A 25,082-nucleotide genomic window follows, 5' to 3' on the forward strand; every position below is an offset into this window, starting at 1 on the left:
TTGCGACTTGTGATCATCTTCTAGTTGCGACTAGGAAGAGACCCTCTATTCCTGCGAGAATTAGAGTACTATCCTTTTAATTTTCGTGTAGTTTCTTTAGTTCTTATTAAAATCCGAAGATGGAAGATGCAATGTTATTATAGCTTGCGAGCCTTGTGAGAGTCTTGAGAGATCCACATCACAAGTACATGTGAAAATTAATATCAAATTCAACCTTTATCATTATTATAGTAATATAATAAAAAAAAGTTGTATTGAAAAAACTAAGCTTGAGTATAAACCAATCATAGAATTAATTAATTGAGAAAGACCTCTTGGAACAGTGGCCAAGAGGTCGCCTCGCATCCTTGAGGTTCGATTCTCATTAGGTACAAATCCCATCGCCCTACCCTCTTGGGACGTGTCTGTTTCACAAATCTTGTAAATCTATTGAAAACATTTAGTACTCCATACTTCGTATCATTCACCAACGGAATTCCGACATGACAAGCATGATTATGGTTTTTAGAAAGCTATCTACTTATGATCTTCGCCCTACTTAATGTCCGTGGTTTTCAATTTTTGTAAACATATACCACACACATTCTCTTTTCATACACTCACCACCGTCATCATCTATACCAAGCCTTTCCAACCCCTCGATAGTTGGTATTTCCTCCTCATTGACTTTGTTTCCGGCTTTAACCCACGCCTCAAACTCCTCTTCATTGCAAACTCGATCAGTAGCAACTAGCAAGTCGAACGATCTTCCTATCAAGAAAGGAAATGCTAGTATGGTTATACTGACATGGCTAATTGTTTGGATGATATAATTCATTGTGTGGCTAATATTAGAAGTCGGTGAGGCGACCCTCTCGAGTTTCCGGCAGTTTCCTAGATTGAAGTAGCCTTTCGTCGCCTTACCAATTTGATTGATTATTTTGACGATATTAATAGATCAAAAAATAAATAAAATTGTCTAGGCTAGATGATATAATCTATTATGTAGATATATCATTTAGTGTGTATAGGTTAGATAATAGGATTAATTGGTAGATATATGATATCATTCATTGTTTGGATGATATCTTTTGTGTGTAGGTTAGAAAAATAAAGGCAAAATAATTATAAAAAAATAGACACACAATATTTGTAGAATTTTTTTTAAAAAAAACTCACAAACAACGAGCACCAAAATAATACACTATATGAAAGTAGGAGAGTACAAGGACCCCTTTGAAGTACAAAAAATAGGAATAGTGGATTCAGAGAGCGAAGGTGGATATTACAAGGAGGTGTATTACGTAGGAAGGCTAATAGCTAGTATGTGGCTTCTCGATCTTGAGTATGTATCTTATTTGTATGTATCTTGATTGAATGCCCATCACTAATTTCTTGATTGTATGTATTAATGATTATCTAGAAAATTCATGAACCATTTTGTTCAAAAAAAAAAAAAAAAAAAGAAAATTCATGAACCATATCTTCTAATTACTTCCAAGTTCAAGAATTCTCTAAAACGTTTAAGTAGATAATTCTAGAGAAAATATGAGCAACAATTAACTTTACTTGATTTTTTTTTGGATGCTTCTAGAACAGGCATTAAAACCCAACAAACAATGGGCCTATAAAATTTGGGCTACACCCAACAAGTTCTCCAATCATAAACACCTAGCTAAGTAGCTAGGCATAAGTCTTTAAAGACACATGAATAACAAAGCCACAAACATAAAAGCAACTCAGCTTATCTCAAATTCTCAATGGTGACCTAAACATACAACTAAAGCACAATAATACAGCGTGTAAGAGAAAGCATACATACACCTAATAAGATGTTTTCCTTATGGAGAACGATAAACCTTAACCATGAATCCATGTTTCATACGAAGGGTCAAAGAAATATCAGGAACAACATGATGTCCTTCAACTGCTTGGAACGTGTAGTTTCTCATTATTGTAGCAATGACAGCCTTCATTTGGAAGAAAGACATGTTTTTCCCAAGGCAAGTTCTTGGCCCTGCATTAAAGGCTAAGAACTTGTAAGATGGTTCATGTCGAATGTTCCCTCGTTCAGATATCCATCTCTCTGGCTTGAACTCGTAACAATCTTCTCCCCATATGGCCTTCATCCTTCCCATCGCGTACAAGTCGAATATAATTTGCATATTCGGATCAACTTGGTGGCCACTTGGAAGTATCTCTGACTCAATTGAGACCTTTTCCTCAAAAGCCACAGGAGGATACAATCTTAAGGCCTCACATAATGCACCATGAACATAAATTAACTTTTGGTAATCATGGACCGTCTCCATTGTGCTCAATTCATCTTTGATCTTGGATTCTACTCGCGGGTTCTTAGAGAGGAGATAAAAGAACCATGATAGAGCAGTACTAGTTGTGTCTCGTCCTGCTGTCAAGAAAGTTAGTATAGTGTCTCTTAAAAACTTGTCACTAGCACTTGTAACGTTTGTAACGTTTATAGTTTGGCTTTCATCCATGTATAATGTCAATAAATCGACACCAACTTGAGGCTTCATTGATTTTTGTTTTTCCTCTTCTCTTTTTTTAGCAATGCATTTATAGAGGAAATCATCTAGTATTTCCCAAGCTTTTTTGTACTTCTTTTCTTTTCCTACCCCAAGCCACCTAAAGAACTTCCATACTATCGTAGGAACATTATGTCGATACACTATAACCTCCCCGGCATCATCTAACGCGTTTGCAAATGGAACATGAGGCCAATCTATAGATAAAGATCCTAAATCACACCCCGTAACTAGAGTGCAAATAGTGTCAAGCGAAAATCTACTAAACAAATCTTGCAAATCAATTACTAACCCTTGTTTTGACACATGATCAAGGACCGGGATTAGACCTTTCTCTACCTTCTCCCAAACCGTATCTTGCAAAAACGGTTGAAATTTAGGGTGGCTAACGAAAGTATGTGCCATTTTCCTTTGGAACATCCACATATCGGAGTCTACATTGACGATGCCATCCCCAAAAACGTCGAACATTTCATTAAACTTGGTTCCCTTAGGATAATTTGTAAAGTTCTTGCTCATAATGTGGTGCACATTTGCAGGATCAAGTGTGACAAACATCTTCATGTTGGCTAACCAAGGACCTTTAAAGAAGAAATTCATATCTGATTTCTCTAACACTTTGGTTATCCAAACATGAACTTGATGAAGGTTTACGAGTAGTGCAAACAACATCCCTACTATAGGCCAATTAGTAGGAATGCCATTTTTGTTGCGAAAAAGGTAGCAAAGGAAGACAAAAGACACAATTATCATCAAGATAACAAGAAGCTCCATTTTTTAAAGCAAAGTATTTGAGCTTCCTAGAAATAATAGTGTTGTAGTAGTTGTATATATTATGCCTATTCTATAAAAACAGAATATATAAACCAAGATTTTTCAAGCATATGAAAAGTATATAGTAGAACTTATGGAATTTGGGATATTATACACGCATCCTTTTGATTGTTAAACGATGGTAGTTCGAGCATCCTTATCTTCTTAATATCTCTCTCTTTATTTTTATTTATTTATTATTTATTATTATTATTATTATTATTATTATTATTATTATTATAAAAATATCAGAAAACCTACAAAGTCAATCAATTTACAAGAAATTGGTGGGGAGCCGAGATACAATCTGGGCCCCCACCCCTCTAGCTATAGCGAACCCGATCTTGTTGAAGATGTGAGCAGCTGCACGAGCACCAATATCCCGAGTCTTAGAGAACGCCTGAACCCGCTTCAGCAACGCAACAACATCCTTCTCTAATTCCCCCAACGAAGAAAAGGAGAAAGGAAGAAAACCATAACCAATAGCCCTGCAACGCGCCCCATACTTGTCCCGCTAATAATAATAATAATAATTATTATTATTATTATTATTATTATTATTATTATTATTATTATTATTATTATTATTTTGACTAAATTCTTATGAACATATAGTGTCGAGACTATTATGCCCTTGAAAATGTTTTGTTTTATTTTTTTTTTATTTTTTTTTTGGTGTGTGTGGGGGTAAATTGCCCCTAAAAATGTATTTGCGCTACTTTTTTATTTTATTTTTATGTTTAAACTTAATTGATTAAATTATTATCTCTAACTTTATTAAAAAGTTTGGGATGATTCTTATTAAAATGTTTGTACATTATGTTTTTAAAATGTTTATATATTTATTTGCCCATAATTATGTTAATTACCTCTTTCCCCTCAAAAAATGTTAATTATCTCTTTTTTAAACTCTTACGAATAGTGTATGAATTATTATAACCCTAAAATATATGTTTATATATTTTCCCTTATTAATACTACCAAATATCAATAATTTAAGTTGTGATACAGGGCCTAGCTAAAACAGCTCCATGTATACCGTATACGCCTAGCTATAGCGTGCACATTAGCTCCCATATTATATAGAAATGTTGTACCTTGTGTCTTCATCCTCTTTTTCTTCCCAATCATTTTCGTATTAATATGCAAAATGTAATCATGCAAATCCCTTTTTTTTTTTTTTTTTTTTTTTTTTTTTTTTTTTTTTGGTTTTTTGTTGTTGTTGTTGTTTTATTGTATGCAAATTGTAATACAAAGTCAAGAATATCTAAGTGTTGATTGTTACTAATGCATTATTACAACTAACAACGACATAGTTTTATTGTATGTAGAAGTTAGTTGTATAACTTGTATTATAATGATTGCGTAAACGTATTATCAACCCTCGTCCTTGTAATATAATCTATATACATGTAAACCCTTAAATATCCTTATTTTTTGTGGATGCCAAATAATTATTTATAAGAAGTACTAATTTTGCAGCAACTTTTGTGTGTGGCTAGCCACATTGTGTGACCAACTAACACACAAATAACCCCCGGCCAAGTAATCTTTGACCGACCTAGTAACCCCTAACCGACCGAGTAACCCCTTTTCTTCATAATCTTCTTCTTCAATGGATCTCCTTTGAAGCTACTCCAATGCTGCCGAAGACGACGACGAACAACCCCAACTCCAGAAATCAACCCAGAGACCCAAAAACCCCGTTTTATGCTTTTGTTGCGGAATTGCTTGAAAATTTTGCCGGAAATTGCACGTAAAAAACCCAAAAATCAACTTAAGGGTTTTCAAGTTACTTGTTTTTTGTGTAAATTTCTTGCATGAATTTGTTTGTATGTTGTACCAATCAACCCCATGGAAGCTAGGAGTGAGAAAAGCATGAAAAGGGGAATACAATGAAGAGTGAGAAGTGGGGAAAAAAAGAAAAATTTGACATTTGGTACCAGCAATAGTACCTTGTATCACATTTGCTACCTGTTAATAGTTCTTTTTTTTTATTTACAAACAATGACTCGGGACATCGTCCAGGCCGAAAACTAGTTTGTATTTGTAAATACTCTATTTACATTGTTTATAGTGTTAAATTACCATTTTGATGCATTAATTGAAAATTGGACGAACAAAGTTGTAAAATTCTAATGGTAGTATCATGTTTGTTTTCTTGATGAAATGACTTACTCAAGCACATTTTGTTTTACAGAACTAATAAAAAGCACTCCATACTAAGCCAGCAGAGTGAATTTTCTGAAATCGGAAGGGAAGCTCTAACCACTTGAGCTATCACTCACTCTCAATTATAGAATTAATTAAAACATTCTAAACCGCTTCTGAAATCTTGTAAATCTAATGAAAACTTCTACTTCGTATCATTCACCAACGGTTTTCCGATAAAACAGACAAGTATGATTATGATTTTTATGAAGCGGCCAAGTACACAAGGCTCATGAAACACATGACCGCAAGATAATTTCCCAACTTTCCAAGTGAGTTCGACCACTTTGTTAACATATATACCAACATCTTTTGTAGACTTATGATATTCGCCCTCCTTAATGTCCGTGGTTTTCAAATTTTGTAGACATATACCACACACATTGTCTCTTTTCATAATAAACTCACCATCATCTATACCAAGCCTTTCCAACCCCTCGATAGCTGGTATTTTATACCTCCTCATCGACTTTGTTTCCGGCTTTAACCCACGCCTCAAACTCCTCTTCATTGCAAATTCGATTAGGAGCAAGTCGAACGACCTTCCTATCACGAAACACAATCAGCCACAGATTATCATCATCACTGCCTTGTTGCTTAAAAGATTCAACTTTCTCCATATCTCATCGATCCGATTAAACGGTCCAACTTTCTCTTCCACCAATTATCAACATAAATGCTACCATTAGAGAGTAACATGTATAAATTATCACAAAGTATTGGGTGCGGCAAGTCGCACCCAATGTTTCGTCAGTCGAGACTCAAGAAAGTATCAGATCACCGTTATCTTCTTGCGATGGAGAACAAGTTTTCACCCGATGACAAGTTGGTGGAGGTTACGGCGAAGGAGAGTAGCGAGGTCATCCATGGAGGAAGAGAGAGAAAGCTTGAGATTCTCGGTTTTTTTTTTTAAATGCCCAAAAATCAAATAGGGGGATTTCTTATGTGATGTATAATTGTTGAAATTGATTGTCCCATATGATTGTATGTTGATTGTGAGCATTTTGATAACATATGCATGTATTTTGGTTGAGAAATGAGCAAGTTATGTTATGCCATTGACCTTAGTACGAGAACTTCAATGGAGGTTCCACCATTGGTATACATAGTATCAAACAAATTATACATATCTTCAAACAAATTATACATATCCTCCATTGGCTGGATGATATCCTCTATTGACTATATAATATCATGGTTGGATGATATCCTTTATTAGCTATATGATATCATTAATGATTGTGACTATGATATCCTCTATTGGCTATATGATATCATGGTTGGATGATATCCTTTATTAGCACTAGTAGAAAATACTAAATGGCAAGCGGTTCAAACCCCCTAATAGCAAGCGGTTTTGAACCGCATGCTGTTGGGGGGCTTGCCATTAGCCTTTTAAATGGCAAGCGGTTCAGAACCGCTTGCCATTTGTAGAGAATGGCAAGCGGTTTTGGCGCCAAACCGCTTCCCATTATGCCTTAAAAAAAATTTTAATTTTTTTTTTTTGTTTTTTTCAGTTAAATCAATATACAAACAAAACATATGTATTAACAACATTATTTTCATTAATCAATCCTGTAATTTTACAAATTTCTGATTTTAAACAAAAATAAATAAATTAACAAAAAAATAAATTAATAAACAAACACCTGTAACCACCACCACCACCACCACCCCACACCACCAGCCACCACCTCTAGCTTCTTTAACTCGTACCTTCCCACCAGAACCACCTTCACCCACCTAACCCACCCACCAACATACGCGTACCCAGCCACCAGAAGCCTTACCCACCTAACTCGAACCCAACCACCACCCCACACCTCCAGCTTCCCTAACCCACCCACCCTAACCCAGATCTATCACCTAAACGGCTAAACACACTCAAACAAAACCCACAACCCACCCGCCACAACTGCCTTTATCCCATATCACCACCACCACCAAGCACCATATAACCTACCACGACCTTAAAAAAAAAAACAACTAACCTACCACGACCTCCACCCAAACCAGACCCGCGGCCATGAAAACGTCGATTTTCGCTTGAAACTATGGTTTTAAAGGTCAAATTCGACCATGAAAACTCTAGATCTAGAGTTTTCATGGTTGAATTTGACCCAAAAAACTTGAAAACCACACGCCTGAACCACCGCCTCCTAGAATTGGGGTTTTTGGTTCGAATTTGCTCGAAATTTTACTTGATTTTACTCGATTTTACTTGAGATCCGAGAGAGGAGAGGAGGGAGACAGAGAGTGAGAAAGAGATCGCAGAAAAAGAGTGAGAAACTGATAGAGAAATGAAGAGAGTGAGAAAGAGATCGAGGAGAGTGAGAAAGAGGAGATGAGAATGGAGAATCGTGAAGGAGGGAGGAGATGAGAGGAGAGAGAAAAGAGAATATGAGGATGAGAGGAGGAGGCGTGAAAGAATGAAGGAGAGGAGGATTGAGGCCCGTATTTAGTTTTAGGCTTTTTTAGGAATGGCAAGCGGTTTTGGGTTGAACCGATTGCCATTATACATAATGGCAAGCGGTTCAAGCCAAAACCGCTTGCCATTATAAAGAATGGCAAGCGGTTCAACCCAAAACCGCTTGCTATTACATATCTGAGGTATTTTTTTTTTGGGTGGGTTTTTCGAAGCGGATTTTAAAAACCGCTTGCCATTTGGGGCTGCCCATTTAGTTTTTTCTACTAGTGTAGCTATATGATATATCATTTATGATTGTGTCTATAATATCCTTTATTGGCAGGGTGATATCCTCTATTAGCTATACGATATCATATAGCCAATAAAGGATATCATCTAGCCAATATAGGATATCATCTAGCTTGTAGAAATATCATCGAGTCAATAAAAGATGTCATATAGTCAATAAATTAAAGGATATCATATAACCAATAGACGATATCATCCAGCTAGTAGAAATATCATCCAGCCAATAAAGGATATCATATAGACAATAAAGGATATCATCCAGTGAGTAGAGAATATCATCTAGCTAATAGAGGATAGCATTTAGCCAGTGGAAATATCATCCAGCCAATAAAGGATATCATCTAGTTAGTAGAGGATATCATCCAGCCAATAGAGGATATCATCTCGCCAATTGAGGATATTAAAAATGTGCATTTTGTCAGTCCGGACTGACGAAATATTTTGTCAGCCCGAACTGACACAAAACCTTCTCATAAATTATTGAGAATTTTCCTACACAAAAGGCAAAATGGGTTAATAGAGATACCATCCTTTGTTGGTGTACGTCGTTTTCTCACTAATCTTCATTCGACCGTTCATATGGTAATAAACTAAGGTCTCGTAATAATCGAAATTAAGGCTAACTTCGAGTTTCTTGAAGGATGAACACATGGTACGATTATTATTCAAATCATGGCTACAAGGAATTAAAATACAAAGATAATTGGAACCTATCTGTTAAAATTTCGAGACAATGTGAAATGAGCCTGGGCAACCCGAACAGGAGGAGGAGAGTTAGGTCCACAAACAAGGCTTTGGAGCTTCCATACTAAAACTAATTGGCAATAGTAGGAGGTACTCCTCTATCTTATAAAGTGAAAGAGAAAATTGTGAAAAAGGACCTTTTAAATGGTCGACTTTTTGAGAAAGGACCTTTTAAGTGAAAACTTGTGAAAAAAGACCTTTTAAGTTGTATTTTGTTTGTACGGGGTATTTGAGTGAGTTTGCGAGGTGGTCAACGTCGAAGCTCCAGCGTTAACTATCACATGTTAGTCATGTGACTTATTTAAATTTTTTTTTTTTTAAATTCCCCAAATTTTCTCCCCTTTCCCGACCTCCGTGAGAATACTATATGAAGGAGTTAGGTCGAGAAATGAGGGAAATTTGGGGAAAATAATTATTTTTTTATTTTAAAAAGAGACACGTGACTAATACGAGATAGTCAACCCGAAGCTCCGGCATTGAACACCATGCAAGTTCACCCTAGTACCCCATACAAACAAAATACAACTTAAAAGGTCCTTTTTCACAAGTTATCACTTAAAAGGTCATTTTTCAAAAAGTCGACCACTTAAAAGGTCATTTTTCACAATTTTCTCAAAGTGAAACCATCTCTTTTCTTTCTCCAATGTGGGACACTCATAAGTGGGCTACAATGGGTTTCAACACTATCTACTATTGTTTGTTTTTCTTCAATACTTATCGAACTTCAATTCGTTCAACCCTTGAATTTTGTGGATGAGAGAGCCTTTTTTTTTAGTTTTCTAATATTGAAAATAAAGAACGATTTTGTCTTTGCTTTGAAAAGAACAACAATTTAAGCTCGCATATAAACGATTTTTTGTCTGCCATATAAAAGAACATACATAGCTTAGTTTATCTGCCATATAAACGATTTTTATTTAATCTGGTAGCATTTCTGTAAATATATTGAAAAAACATGGTCATTTATTCAGTACTTTTGGTGAGCTGTTCAATTACTGTTTGCAACTTGCATTTACTGTTTGGTGAGGAAATTACACATGTACCCCTCAATTAATACATGAAAAAACGCATGTACTAATTGAAAAGAGGATTATACCCCCAAATCAACAAAAATTTGGGGAATTAACTTGGCACATCTCTTATTCTTGTTCTCCATACGACACATTACGGAAACTATCGAGTTAATGAGATTAATTTACATACTCTAAATTTAAAAGGGTTTATCCACTTTAATTATACTTCGTATGTTTTTTGATGCAATTATCTACTTTATATTCGTAGTAGTAGATTCTTAAGAATGAAAACTAAATATGGAGTATATATATACTAATAAATCTACAATTTGATTTTAGTTAATTTTTTTTTATTTTTTATTTATTTATTTATTTTTTTTTTATAATTTTTTTAAAGCAACTTTTCGTTATAAAGTTTTTATTCATTTTTATAAACATGTAGTATATATTACATGATAATAATATTTTTTCCTAAAAAAAAAAAGGATATAGATAATTCTTTGGTTGTCTCCAAGTAATCCTGAGTGTGTCTAGATCGACTCTAGGTCACAGTCGTCATACGGTAAGGAAAGTTATGCACATTAAAGGTTTAATTTATGCATATGATTTTATCTCTTTGAACTTATTATGGAGTGTTGTATATTTTATTACAACTTGTAATTGTAGTCGTAAATTAATGTAACACTTATCTAAATTTATTCTTCCAGACCTTATTTTATACTAGTAGCCTGTAGGCGTAGTAGCTAGTGTGAATTTTTTAACCTTCAAACTTTTTTTCTCTTTTATAAAAATAAAAAATAAGGTGAACAAAACGGACCTAAGTCTATTTGGACTCGATAAAATAGTCATGTCAGCCCATCCAAAGCCCTATGTTTTTAACCTCCTCATCCACTTTAGAACAAAACCCTAGATATATAAACCTTCATTTTTCCTCTCCCAAATCCCAAATATTACTGTTCGAGTGATTCCTCTATCCAAAATTCAAAAACCCCAACTTCCCAGAAATATTCACCCTGAAAAATGTCGGATCTTTTTGATTCGGGTATATTCCCAGATCAAATAATCTCTGAAATTCTGACCCGTTTACCCGCCAAATCCATCTGCCGTTTCAAATCCGTTTCGAAAGGCTGGTATTCGATGATCTGCAACCCACATTTCATCTCCTCCTACATTTCCAAGTCTTCTCTTTCATGGGCAATCTTCGACCGATTCATCCCATTTAACCCCGAGTCAGAACCCGAGTTAGCTGCTTCTGAATTCACCCTTCAATGGCAGAAACCCCCAAATGTGAGTATTTTCTCTGTTAATCCTCATAAAATAGTTGATAAATCAACTGAGATTGTTATCGAGGGTGATGAATTTCCTGCAACTTTGTTAGCTTCTAGTAATGGGTTTATCCTATTTTCTATCAAGATTGAGAGGGACCCATTTAAGGAGAAAACTGCAACTTCTTTCTCTTGGATTAGTGAAGAAGACAGTTTGTTTGTGGTTAATCCGATTACTCGTGAATGGGTTTCGATTCCGAAACCGCCTCATTTCATAAACAATCAGTCTTCTGTTGGGTTTATTACACAGGTTAATTTATCTGGGGTTTTAGAGAGGTTTATAATTGCTGAGTATCAGCCGATTATTGGGTCTAAGATTGCTAGTATAATGTGTTTTTCGTCTGAAACTGGTAAATGGGAACAAATTTCTGCTAATTATATGCTTGGTATGCATATGTGGAGTGGTGATGGAACAGTTGAATTTGATGGGCATTTAGTTTGGGTTGATCCGAGACTTGGGATCATAGTTTGGGATGAACCATTCAGTGGACAGAAGGAGGTGCATTGTCGATTTATCGCCTTTCCTGGAGAGTCTAGAGGTTCAGAGGGTGATGACCGGTTAGTCGATGTTGGTGGTGGGCATATTCAATTTATAGAGTTATCAAAGAAGAAAAAGAAAGAGCTTAGTTTGTGGAGGTTACAGGACTATGAAGGTGGAGAATGAAACTTGGTGCATAAGCTCTCTTTAAAGGATGTTTGGTCAGATGAGAGTTATTTGGCTTATGGACTTGAAAAAGTAGTGCCAAACCCCTATCGGATGCACCCTTTTGAGGCTGATATTGCTTACTTCATGGTGGGAGATCGTCTTTTTTCCTTGAATTTTGGTACCAAGAAGGTGGAGAGTTGTAGTAGTGGTTACTCTGGCTTGAGTAAATACATCTATTTCATCATAGTTAAGCTGCCGAGTTTTCCATTATCGTTTTCTCCGAGCTTGAGTAAGTGATTTAACCGTTAACTACATGTATTGTTATTACAATATTATCATAATTATAAGATGCTGTAATGTTCATAGGCATGCCATTTGATTCATTTTGATTTGTCTATGTTATATCTGATATGGATTATCTATGATATTGTTATGTTGTTTGGAAATAATTAGGGGTATAAGTATAATTACTTATAGCTTGATTCAATTACTTGAGAATTATACAATCTTTGCCATTGAGTTGGCCAATATCATTTTGTCTTAGCCTTAGTACACTGCAGAGCCATTCTACAATTGTATGATTGGGATGTGATCAAGTTTATGCTTAATTAAATGGTTAATGTGTTACACATGTATATTTTTGGTTCTGGGAAAACGTTGTCATACTTTCTAATATAGATAAAGGTTTTAATTGGCTTTCATTATATCCTTGCTAAGATTTAGTAGAGTGTGAAAGTCCAACTATCGTATAGGATCTTGGTGTTACATGCTTAACTATGGCCTATGGGAGAGGGACGATCTGAGTATATTAATGTGACATGTGTGGCGCTAGAGTTTAAGGTTCATGTGCTGGGTGGTTCTACTAGGAATAACTAGGCTCTTAGAAAATTTTACTCAAAATGCTATGCAGAACTAAAAGCCAGTTCATTGAGCCATTTTAATAGTAGCTGCATTTAATTAACAACAGAATTTTCTAAAACTGAGTGGTGCTGTTTAATAGCTTCATTTTTTGAAGGTGTAGTTTATGGTTATCTAAGACAGTAGCTGGCACTTTTTTCTTCCTAATTTCCTAGCTGTAACTAGAGTTGGTTATGATGTTTCCTGAAGCAGCAGTTCAAACAACAGAGTTGTGGTAACTTATATATATGTAAGGGTTAGAGTTTATTCTCAGATTTGAAACACTGCATTTCAGGAAGTTTGGATGATTGCTTCAAGAGATAATTTTATACTGTTTGAAGTCATGATTCTAAAATCTTTAATCTCTCCTTTTGAAGTTTTTTAGTTCTGTTATTCTCACCTGTGCGAGTTGAATAATACAAGTATACTTTTGAAGCAGTTTCTTGTTGGTGTGGTAACTTTCATTGGAACATTAAGAATTTTTTTGTTTATGGTCAAATAAACGTGATTAGACTCTCCTCATCATGTATATATTGCAGCTCTTTTTTGCTATTCATATGGCTATTGTAATGAACTAATGACTGCTTGGGTTTATAATTAGTATCCATCAAGGCAAGGTTTACACTAATATCTCTGCTCCCACCCTTCCAAATCCAAATATAACCCCTTTTGATTGTGTTAGTTTATTTTGTTTTGCTTTGATCAATAGATTTTTGTAGCATTGGTTTTTAGATAATGATGTCTCTGATTAGAACTTGATTTAAATTACATGTTTCGCCCTCATGTGTATCTCTTTCACTCATGTTTTATGGTGTATTACAAGATGCTATGTAATAAGAGGGGTAAAAATGTAAAATGCTCAAGTTTGTACGAATTGAAACTGAGGATTAGCCTCTTTGAATCTCTTACACCACTCTCATCTTACGAAGAACTGTGTAAACTTGAGTTTTATCCAACTCACATCCGTTGCACTTGCACCATGCATGTGTTGAATCATTTCAATATACGAGGCTCTTTTGTTGCTTTTTTCTTGCTCTTGGTTACCCCTCCATTTTTACAGTGAAACCTTTGTGTACCACACTTTCTCTGCAGAGGCTACTTTTCTGAAAGAGCAGGGCAATAAATATTTTAAGGCCAAGAACTTCAATGAAGCGATAAATTATTATACAAGAAGCATTGCTCTGGCAGATAACGTCCTTGCCTATGCAAATAGGGCTATGGCTAATATCAAGGTTCATAGATACCATGAGGCAGAAGCTGATTGTACTGAGGCCTTGAAGCTAGATGGCGAGTACTTCAAAGCATATGGACGGCGAGCAGTAGCCAGAAAAGAACTTGGTGATCTTACAGGTTATGTCGAAGATTTGGAATTTGCCTTGAAGTTGAAGCCTAATGACCAAGAAATGAAGAAACTGTATGCTGAAGTGAAGACGTTGATTGACAAGGTGACAACTATAGTTCAAAACATTTATCGTCTTTTAATGCTTTTAAATCAGAGTTGTTATTGCTTTAAACCATAAATCATTTATGAAATTTATAACTGTTGATGTGAAGAGTTAATTTGGTAGATTTTCTCTCGATTTGGATAATATTTACAGGTCAAAACAACCGCAACTGCACCTGTGCCAACAGATCCACCTGCTCAGAATGATTCATCTACCGCGCAGGTATTACCTACAAAAGTAACTAGCTATGGCTGATTTAAAAGTTGTTCCATAAGCAATAGTATACAGAAAAATTACTGATTGAGAAAGTCAATAATTCCTTAAAAATATAGAGATGTTCTTATTAAATAATATTAATAAGAGTAAGTTATGGTGCTTGACATATACACAAGACTTAGTCATGAATATAAGATGGATTAAAAGAAGAAAATTGGTTGACTTTGTTCATTGAGCAAAAGCTATATTGTTGAATCACTATCACTAATTTACTCTTTGTTACCACCAATTATGTTTGATATTATCCTTTGTTTAACAATAATGTCATAAAGGTGTGAAAAGTTTATCGAGACATATCCTAATTTGCTATGTTTCTATTCTTGTATAACACCAGGAAAATGGCTCGGAAAGTGTATTTGTTCATGAAGGTTCGGCAGAGGATGTGTAAGGATGGCACTGTATTGGCACAGATGTAATTTGTAATCGAAGTTGTTGAACGTGTTGGGGCCTTTGTTATCTCCTGTAAGACATTCCATGAAACTAAACCTGAAGAAGATAAACAAGTACGTATTTCTAGATATTAAATGTTGTGTAAAGAGTAAACTGTGAAGGTTGACAATGTTTTGAGGGTGCGGTGAAACAACCTGACAGAAAATATCCTGTGCTAAATCTGTACATGAATGCCTTTTACTTTACTATATTTCATACAGGAACTATGAAGGTGTTTTGTTTAACTAAATTATGCTTTTGTCCAAAAAAAAAAAAAAAAAAAAAACTAAGTTATGCTATCTTACTTGTATAGTGCCTGTGTCATGTACGGTTTACAAATCATTTGTACAAGTAATAAAATTTCAATTTTGAAAAAAAAAAAAAAAACTTATGCTAACAATTGTATATCAAAATAACAATTTGTATAAATAAGAGTAACATATTCAAACATTATTTCACCGTAACCACATTAGCGGTCTACTGAGTTTAAAATTTATTTATTTATTTATTTCATAAATCTAGTTGCCTAAGGTATAAATTCTAATACTACCTCCGTTAATTATTATGTGCAACAAAGGAATTTTTTATGTCTCACAATTAATACCCCTTTGTTGCACATAATAATTAACGGAGGTAGTAAATTAAATAATGTATAGTGTGTGGCATTAACAAAACTATTAATCGAGTTTATTCTATTTCTAATATGATGAGGGGTGATACATAGCCTCATGTAACCAATAAATTAAGGTCCTATTCACTAGACTTCTAAAACCCTAAATCCCCCTTTTTTTTTTTAAAGCAAAAAATCCCCATTTTAATGAAAAAAAAGGATACATATGGTTGTAGTATTATGTATAGTCTCTTTATAAAAGAGAATGTTAAAAAAAAAATTGCTCAGAATAGAATATATGAAAAGGGAACAAAAAAATATGCACTACATATTATAATCAAAATTTAAAGTCATTATAAAATCATTGATTTTAGACAAATTACTCTAGCTTTACAATTCAAATAGTGAATCGCTAAATACCGCCAACGTTTTTTATCAACACCGCCAACAAAAGTGATTAAAGGACAAAATTACCCTTACCCTTACTCATCCTCACATAACTTTCTCTCTCCTATGGGACAAACCCAACCTTCAACCACCACATAAGCCATCACCACCCATGCCACTAGCCACGCAATTACAAATGGAGTACTTTTTTTGACAAACAAACAAATACTAATAATAAAATCATAATAACAACTAATCGAAAATCCTGTACTACACTGCTACTTTAACTCAAATGAATAATTTTAATTTTAATTTAAAAAATAAATAAAAATCAAGCAGCATTTTTGTGATTTACTGTCGACCGGTGCCCAAAACCGGTCGACCGTGGCCAACTATCGGCGCCAAAAACTGATTGGCCTGGGTAACCACCGGTTTTGAGCGCCGGTTATCGGCAGAGTCAACCGGTTTTGAGCGCCGATAGTGAGCGCCGGAGGTTATAAAAAAAAAAAAGAAGATGAACTGGTTTTGATGACCACCGCAATACCAGCTCGTCATCTTCGACCAATCGACAGTCGTCATTGCTGCCCTTCCACCTCCAATGTGTAGTTGCCGTTCACCTTCGACGTACAACCACTGTTGTGGTGGTATGGTGGTTGGGAAATGGTGACGAGAGAGAAAGCACAATGAGAGAAGTGGTGGTTGTGGCCTTGTGGGTGATGAGATAGAAAAAAAATAAAGAGGAAGAAAATTGGGAGGTGTAGTAAGGGTATTGGTGTCCATTCATCTAAAATGTTGGCGGTGTTGATAAAAATTGTTGGCGGTCTTTAACACCTCCCTTTAAATACTCAATTGTTGTCCACTTTTCATGTGAGGGGCTAAAAATGCCTACAATAGTGGGTTTTGAAATCTAGTCTTGAGCCCGTCAAAAAAAAAAAAAAAAAAAAAAAACCTAATCTTGAGATTATCATAAATATAACATAACCACTAATCCAACTAGTGTTAGTATATATATATATAATTTTTTTAGGGCCCTTGTTTTTTGGGGACCTTGGCCCGCCCCGCCACTATGTTTAATATTCCTTTTTAACTAAAATTGTACTTTTAATGATTGAATTTATGTCAATTTCCATCAATTTTACACATTTTATAATAACCGCGTATAATCCCAAGCGTCAAGAACAAAAGGGAACGAAGGGAGTATTTAAATCAGAATTTTGTAACCATAGAGTATATTTTTTGGCAAACCATAGAGTATATTTTTTTTGGCAAACCATAGTTTATATTAGACTGCTTTTTATCTACTTAATGGAATATTATTGAATGAACTGGGCCTAAGGTCATTATAAAACCCCTTCCTTTGTTTGCTTCTAGGTTTCGACACCAAATGTCAGCCATGACTACCCTTGGTCGTGGTTGGAGCTTCCAAAAGCTCCGACCAGAGATGAAGAACGATCCAGAAAGTTATGAACTTGAATTACAATTATTATACCGAAATTTCAAGGACAGCATTCCACCTTTTGAGCAACAATCCGATTTTGGCTTCACCGCCGTCTCCGACGATTCCACCGCCAACAAAGAACTCGCCGATAAAGCCTTTTTCCTTGCTCAATTGTGTCCTATTTATCCTCGACATCTCTATGATTTCCCCGACCGCCTCGTTTATCTTCTTCATCGCGTTGTTACTCCTGTTATCCTGTCGCCTTCTTTGAGATCACTTCGTTTCAAACTCACTCAATCACTAATTCTTCTCACTAATAAAAACGTACATTAATTCACTTTGGAATTTATTGAGATTCGAAATTTGGTAATTTTTGATGCAGAAATTTGAGTTCGATGTAATTAATGGTTTTGCAGGTTGTGTCGATTGATAAGGAGTTCGAAATCTGTAACTTGAAGACAAAGACGACGTTGTTAGCATTGTTTATGAAACTTCAGGCTCTTAATGATAGGAATTTGAAGAAATTGGCGTATTCACATGTCATTGTTTCGATTAAGAAGCACAAGAATAATCATGCTAGGAATAAGACTTTGCAGAACATTATTCTCCATATGCTACTGGTCTGTAACTATTCTCTATTTAGTTGGTATATATTCGTTCGTGCTTGTAAAGAATTTCATCGGCTGTCGTGTCAAAAACTGACTTCGACCGACCTTGACCTGAAAATGATCAATTTCTGTCAAAAATTGACATGACTGAACTCGACCTGAAAATAATCAATTTCTGATATTTATTTGTATGACACAGTAATGTGTAAATAGCATAACTCAAATTTAAAATCGACTCGACTGGAATTAACACCTCTAATAGTACCTAGAAAAGTGTGGATATTAACTAACTTATGGTGTTACCAGAGTGGGGAGGAGGCATTAGCAAGGAGGTCTCTTGTCGTGCTATGCAATCTACACCGGATGAATGTATGGTCTGATGAATTAATTTCAAACGCAATTTGCCGTGCTTGTCATCATCCTACATTAAGGTATCTACAACACCTACCTCGATCACCTTAAAGTATAGATGAATCATAAATGGACTAACTGATGACTGAATTTTGTTTTTGATGATTCTGGATTCAGGCAAGCTGCTCTTTCCTTTCTTCTTAGTTATCAGATTATTGAAGATGATGATGACGACACTGATGCTTCAACCAATGAAGATGAGGGCTGTGCTCGACAAACACAAGTTGTTCTCAATAGCGAGCAAGTGTATAAGGTCTATTCAATTTCTACATTTGGCTATACTTGAATTGTTAATATTAGACTAAGGTATATTGTTTGATTTCTAGTTTGGATATGATTAGTAACGTAATACATTGTTATAACTTTAGGCTCACCATAAGGGCACAACATCAAGCAAAAAGAAAAAAAAGGCTAAGTTGAAACGTGAGATTCGTAGCATGAAAAGGCAGCAGCGCTTGAGTTCAGAGAAAACTGGTTCAAATCACTATTCGCCACTTTCAGATTTGCACGATGCAGATGTACCTATCCTGCTGCTTTCTTTATGATTTGGTATATATGTCATTTATGCTATATGGCTGTTTAGTTATTAATGAATTTTTTGCGACTTTTTTTTTCAAAGGCATTTGTGGATGAGCTGTATTCTTACCTTCATAGAGATAATAGAAGAGTTCAACTTTCTGAGGTGAGTGATTTGCCTTTCATCTGATGAGAATCATTATTGATTCAACTCGATCAAAAAAAATCCCTCCACTCTGCTTTATTGTTAGGAGCTTGGCTTTTATGTATAAAACTGATTAATTAAGCTCAACAGAGCTAATTCAGGGGTTACTCATGGGAAATTATGTGTTTTATAAGTACGAGATAACCTTGATCGATTAACAAGCTATTGTGGTATGCAGGTTAACATGATGACAATTATAGTGATTGCTCGGACAATTGGGCTTCACCGATTGATCAAGCCAAAGTTTTATTGTTTTCTTGGAAAGTATATGATGGTTTGTGTTCCATCTCATTGTTGCCTTTCATAATTTTTCAATAATAGTAATCTAAATTGCAGCTTCTCCCTGCTGTCATGCAGCCCCATGTGAAGGAGATTACTAAACTACTTGCTGCTGCTGTTGAAGTCTTCCATACTGATGTCAGTTTGCGTTGTCTTTTTAGTTATTTTCTTTACTGGAGCAACTTTTTACAGTATATGTACTTACCTTGGTCATTTACAATATTTCTATTGATTGGGGTTTGTTGTTTTTTTTGGCTGTATTAGGTTCCAGATGATGATGTCAAACCCCTATTTCTTCAGATCGTAAATAACTTTGTACACAACAGTTCGTCGCAACCAGAGGTATTGATTGTATGGTAAATGTTACTGTAAATCTAGAAAGACCATTGACTCCAAGCGATGGAGAAATGTTGTGTACATTGGTTTTATGTTTCTATGTTCTGAGAACTGATTTGTGCAGTCAATTTATTACTCTTGGAATGTTAATATTTGCCTCTCTAATGTCGTTCTATCTTCAGTTTCTTGTTTAGTTGTTTAATTTGGTGAAATGACTAAAGTTTTGCTTACCGAAACTTGACAGGCATTTGCTGTAGGATTGAATGTGGTCAGAGAAATATGTTTACGCATGCCTCGGGTACTCAATCTCTCTTCTGATTTCAAGCCTTTGTTGAGATGTAAAATTGCAACTCGATCTGTATACGTGTGTGTTTGGTTGGTTAATGGGAGGAGTGGAATTGATTCTTGCATCCTCTATTGATCTTTGTATCATATGTTTGTTCAGTATGTAGCTAGTTTCCTAAATTGTTGTTTCACAGTCGCATAATAAGATGAATTTTCTCTCAGTTGCTTTTATAAGTCCATCTTCTAACAACATTTTCTTAATTTGTGTGATTTAGTTGATGAATGATGATTTGCTACAAGAACTTGTGCTATATGAAAAAGAAAAAGTAAAGGCAATTTCACTTGCTGCCCACTCCCTTCACAAATTGTTCAAAGAGGTAACCACTGCCTTGTATCCTCTATCCATGAGCATATTTTTTCGCCCCTGACATCAGTTTGTATATCAATGTTGTCTTACCTAGGTTAATCCCTCACTACTTCCCAAAAAATACCGTGGACGGTTTGCTACAAATGCTAAACCTAAACAGTATGGAGAGGCGAGTGTTGCAACTGATGTCCCTGGAGCTGATTTGTTGCGGCTAGGTAAAAAATATGATGATCAAGATTATGACAGTATCGAAGTTGAGAATGATGATGATGACGGCGGTGAGGATGCAGAGGGTGATGCTAGTGATGAGGATGCAGAGAGTGATGCTGGTGATGAGGATGCAGAGGATGATGATGTAACGTCTTTTAAGTGCTTAGGGGATAGTGCAGTGAATGAATGTTGTGCTGAAGTTGAGTCCAAGGTAGAGGGTGATGACAGGATTACCGCTGGTGAGGAGGTTCAGGAAGATAATGTGGAAATGGAAGGCGAATCTAGTAGTTTAATTGAATCTGATGTTAGTCATGTACAGGATTCTGGAGACAGGAAGAGAAAATATGCTGATTTTGACCAGCAACTAGATGCTGCTGAGTCTGATTTCAGAGCTCTGAAGAAATTGACAGTACCTAAGTCGGAGCACTTGTCCGAAGCAGATGATCACTTCTATTCTAACGAAGAATTCCAAAAAATTAAAAAATTGCTGGTAAGGTTCATGTTCTGTACATTCTCCACCAAATATCAAGTTTTAATCATGTAAAAAAATGACCTTTCAGTTCAATAGTATTTTCATTGCATTGTTCATTGTGGTGCAAATGATGTGCTTTGATACAGGGTTCACAGCCTGAATTGCGAAAGTCTTCAGACCAATTAAGTCTCAAGCCAGTTAATCCTGCTAAACTTGAAGTAAGTTATCTCAAACTATACATTAAACCTTGTTGTGTTGTGTCTGTTTGAGGATGTTCAAGTTCGACACTCTTAGTTTGAAAACGTTGAGTTAAATGCTCTATTGTCTGGTAGATTAATATACTACTTCTGTACAATATCTGCACTATTTCCATGACAGAATGTAGCTGCTGTTCTCAAGCTTAAGTTGTCTTGGGCTAATGTAGAAGTTTTTACTTCAGGAATGATTGAAGTTCTCTTGTTAATTTGAATGTGACTTTCAAATTCTCATTGCTTAATAATCTCTAATTAACAAGATAAATTTGACATGTTGACATGCTGCGGACTTATATTTCCGCGTAAAGTGTATTATCAGGAGTAAGCAGAACCAAGTCAAAATTATATGAATCTACCAAACCTTGCAACAAAGACATTGCACTTCAAAAAAAAAAAAAACTGTGCTGTTTCCTTCCACAAATACTTTGTGTTCATAATTTTTTTAGTTCTTGCATCTTTCTTAGCGCATCCAGTCACATGTGATGAATTTCTGTTGGGAAAAAGTGATAGCAACAAATTTTTTTGAGAGGGATAGAACAAAGGTTATAGTTATAGATTATGTTCACCTCTTCCATCCTCCCCTCTTCTCTTTAATTTCACGTAGTGATGTGGCAAAATAAAAGGCTTGTTATCTGACTTTATGGTGAATATCTTGTTTGTGTTATGTGGTTACAGGCAAATATCAGAAGAAAGATGACCAAAGAGGAAAAAGAGAAAACGATGAGGGAAGGAAGAGAGGACAGGAACAAATACACATCACGAGCTGCTGTAAAACAAAATAAGGTTTGTTTATCTAGTCCATCCTTCTTGCTGTTAAAGTCATTTTCAGAAGTCTTAACACCCTATAAATTAATGGCCTAATGTGCCATCCATAGAGCTGTTTTTTTTTTTTTTTTTTTTGACATTCTTTTGTTACGGTCAATAGAAGGGTGGTTCGAGCAACCGACAGAAGAATCATAAGAAGATTATGCCTATTGCTGCAAAGAGAGGCAAGATTGCAAGATCCAAACAAGAGAAAAAGAGAAAACAGATATCTTCTGGTAAACAGTTTCGAGGGAAGAAGGCATGGAACTGATTTATATTTTATATTATGAGTCATTTATTTGTGACATCTAACTTGAGGAACGACTCCTTGGTCGAGGAACCAATGACCCATAACAGGACTACATGGCAAAGGTATTTATTTTATAGAACTTGATAATTGTATATATGACCATGGAACTGATCTATAGTATAACTCATTTATTTTTATTTTTAGTATACAGGTATTTAAAATGTACGGAGTACACCTTTTATAGTTTTGAAACCTGTGAGAGATAATATATATGATCGCCGTTAGTCTTATTCTCATAATCATTTTTGTATTATGCATTAATTAATGGAAAATGTTATACATAATCCTTAGGGCTATATATAAGCATTAAATAACACTTGAAAATTGTAAAAAGTTCAGAAATCATCAAAATATAAACACTAATAACAATGATTTACGTGTGTTTTTGTCATGAATTTATAATTTTATACAATTTTCAAGAGTATATTTGATGCTTATATATATAGCTCTTAGAGCTACATATAACATTACCCTTAATTAATTCATCTTAATAAGTACTTTGAATATATTAAACATTTTTATAGAACTTGATAATTTTATTTTTATTTTTTATTTGCTGCTTCCTCACTAACTCTAAATAAACTTTACTCCCTCCGTCCCTAAATTATATGCTCTCGGGAGTAATTTGACCTACTTAAATTTGACTATCAAAAGGAATTTGAAACTCTTTGGAAGCCCTAACTCATTTTATTTATGCTAAATTGCTAAGGGGTTGCAAGAGCAAATTCCATAAAAAAAATAAAATAATAAAAACCAATTATAGTACACTATTTCCACCAAGCTTAGCTGGATTTAATTGCATTACGAGTACACATAATTAAGTTTATATGCACTATTAGTCTATTACACATGTATGTACAATAATAAAATATCTTAATCAAATAAAGCAGCATGTATGTAGTATGTACACTCGATTTCGGGTTAAATAGGGGTTAAATAAAGCAGGGGTGTGAATATTTCAAATATATATCGTGAAAATTTGTTATTTACAGGTTAAATAGGTGTACATTTACAGAAATAGAAAATCAATATTGGGATTTCCCACAATATCAAGACTCAAGCTTTATTTATGACAGAAGGGATATTTGGTCGTTGGGCAAACACCCTAAAGTCAAAGTAGCTAACTAACCACTAACCTAAGAATAATGGTAAGTAAGGGTCATTCTTCCATAGGGACTAAAGGGAATCACCGACAAGTGTTAATTATAATAAGTTAGACCGAATCAAGGATTGGAATTTTATGGACTAACTAGTTTAGACTAAAGAAATGACAAGGGAAAGAAGTGCTGGGGATAAATGGGATTCAACACATACCAAACCAATGAACCGATAAAATGAATGAAACATGGATTGTACTTGGATGATAGAATGGGATCGGAACTCAATGTTGCCTTCTTTTAAAGCCATAACACTAACTCGAGTTTGTCTTTCGATCGCTAGCCCCAAGATAGCATGAAGCACAAATAATTGGGATTTCTCACCTAAATTATCACACTAATCCATAGTCATGAAAGAGGCATAATAATCCAATTGCACAAGAAGGAACTTACTATTAAACTCTATATTTCAATGTGAATGAGGGAATGAACACATGAGCACAAAGTGGCCACCAAAATATACATGCAACAATCAATTCAAGCACAAACAACTATCAACCCAAAGTAGAACAACATGTATAAATCTAAATTAATCAACCCCTAGCTAAGTAATTACTCACAAATCATGGATACGTGTAACATTCTAACATTGAACATGCAAGAACATTAACAAGGATTAAGAGAAAATGAAGATCAACAAAACCATATAAAAGCAAAAAATTAAGAAAAGAGGAAGAAATTAGGAAATTTTGACATTTACTACCACTAAAAACACCATGTTTCACATTTGCTACCTGTTTAATTTTTTTTTTTTTACTTTACTACCACCTAAATCAGAGTTTGTTAAAATCACTACCACATGCCTTATTCTGTTACCGTTTTTGACAATGGGGTCCACTCCACCGTTCAGCCACCCCTCCATCCCCAGCCACCTCACTGCCACCTTCATCCACCTCCCTTCCCCCCATCAACGCTGCCCCGAAGTCTTAAACATCACTGCCACCCCTCCCCTTGCCGGCCAGCCCATTCCCCTCGCCGTCGACCGGCTCCTCCGCCCCTACCCGAAGCCCCTTTCCTTCCCACAAAACCCTAGAAAAATCCATCATCTACCCCTAAAACCCCCAAATTGTTCCTCCTCCCCCCTAAAATCCCCCACCTCTTCCTGGTAGCTCCACCACTTCTCCGGCAACCCCCACACCATTTTAGGAGTTAGGGTATTTTCAACATTGGAAACCAACTTCAGAGGTATGACAATCGATTATATCGTCACCCACAAACTCTAATTTCCGAAAAAGCAATTTTTGAAAAAGCAATTTTAATGAAAAAATCAAAAATCAAATAATACATCAACAAAATTATACAATGAGAAGCTTCTGGAAAGTGACATTTTCTTTGACAAGACCTCGTTGATGCACAAATGAAGGAGGAAGAGAAGGACGGTTGATACAGCGGT

At 35.2% G+C, this 25,082-nt stretch overlaps 3 protein-coding genes and 1 pseudogene across 3 annotated transcripts; 3 read left to right on the plus strand and 1 right to left on the minus strand.

Annotated features, from left to right (window-relative positions):
- Nucleotides 1–1,567: 1,567 nt before the first annotated feature.
- LOC145627299 (alkane hydroxylase MAH1 pseudogene) lies at nt 1,568–3,372 on the minus strand (annotated as a pseudogene).
- A 7,670-nt stretch (nt 3,373–11,042) lies between these two features.
- Nucleotides 11,043–12,011, plus strand: LOC145628172 (putative F-box/kelch-repeat protein At1g15680). Its single transcript, XM_081680482.1, has one exon. The coding sequence runs from the start codon at nt 11,043–11,045 to the stop codon at nt 12,009–12,011; it is 969 nt and encodes a 322-aa protein (XP_081536608.1).
- A 92-nt stretch (nt 12,012–12,103) lies between these two features.
- On the plus strand, nt 12,104–15,215 carry LOC145627300 (uncharacterized). The gene is made up of 4 exons (XM_081679693.1): nt 12,104–12,282; nt 13,983–14,335; nt 14,489–14,557; nt 14,946–15,215. Exons 1-4 carry the CDS (start codon nt 12,105–12,107, stop codon nt 14,997–14,999), a joined length of 654 nt encoding a protein of 217 aa, XP_081535819.1. The 5' UTR covers nt 12,104; the 3' UTR covers nt 15,000–15,215.
- Nucleotides 15,216–17,430: 2,215 nt separating this feature from the next.
- Nucleotides 17,431–22,633, plus strand: LOC145628173 (uncharacterized). The gene is made up of 15 exons (XM_081680483.1): nt 17,431–17,799; nt 17,892–18,095; nt 18,390–18,514; nt 18,612–18,747; nt 18,863–19,012; nt 19,114–19,176; nt 19,394–19,489; nt 19,573–19,632; nt 19,759–19,836; nt 20,075–20,128; nt 20,391–20,492; nt 20,577–21,182; nt 21,311–21,382; nt 22,094–22,201; nt 22,344–22,633. Exons 1-15 carry the CDS (start codon nt 17,431–17,433, stop codon nt 22,491–22,493), a joined length of 2,373 nt encoding a protein of 790 aa, XP_081536609.1. The 3' UTR covers nt 22,494–22,633.
- The last annotated feature ends 2,449 nt before the right edge of the window (nt 22,634–25,082 follow it).

The sequence above is a fragment of the Chenopodium album genome, chromosome 4, assembly GCF_948465745.1.
Source record: "Chenopodium album chromosome 4, dcCheAlbu1.1, whole genome shotgun sequence".
In the NCBI taxonomy this organism is placed as follows: Eukaryota; Viridiplantae; Streptophyta; class Magnoliopsida; order Caryophyllales; family Amaranthaceae; genus Chenopodium; species Chenopodium album.

Excerpts from the sequence above, each read along its gene's own strand:
- LOC145628173 (XM_081680483.1), top strand. The coding sequence starts at position 17,431 with ATGACTACCCTTGGTCGTGGTTGGAGCTTCCAAAAGCTCCGACCAGAG. Across the intron at positions 21,383-22,093 it reads TTAATCCTGCTAAACTTGAA|GCAAATATCAGAAGAAAGAT; the intron begins GTAAGTTATCTC and ends ATGTGGTTACAG. Across the intron at positions 22,202-22,343 it reads CTGCTGTAAAACAAAATAAG|AAGGGTGGTTCGAGCAACCG; the intron begins GTTTGTTTATCT and ends TACGGTCAATAG.
- LOC145627300 (XM_081679693.1), top strand. The coding sequence starts at position 12,105 with ATGCACCCTTTTGAGGCTGATATTGCTTACTTCATGGTGGGAGATCGT. Across the intron at positions 12,283-13,982 it reads ATCGTTTTCTCCGAGCTTGA|AGGCTACTTTTCTGAAAGAG; the intron begins GTAAGTGATTTA and ends CTTTCTCTGCAG. Across the intron at positions 14,336-14,488 it reads TGAAGACGTTGATTGACAAG|GTCAAAACAACCGCAACTGC; the intron begins GTGACAACTATA and ends TAATATTTACAG.
- LOC145628172 (XM_081680482.1), top strand. The coding sequence starts at position 11,043 with ATGTCGGATCTTTTTGATTCGGGTATATTCCCAGATCAAATAATCTCT.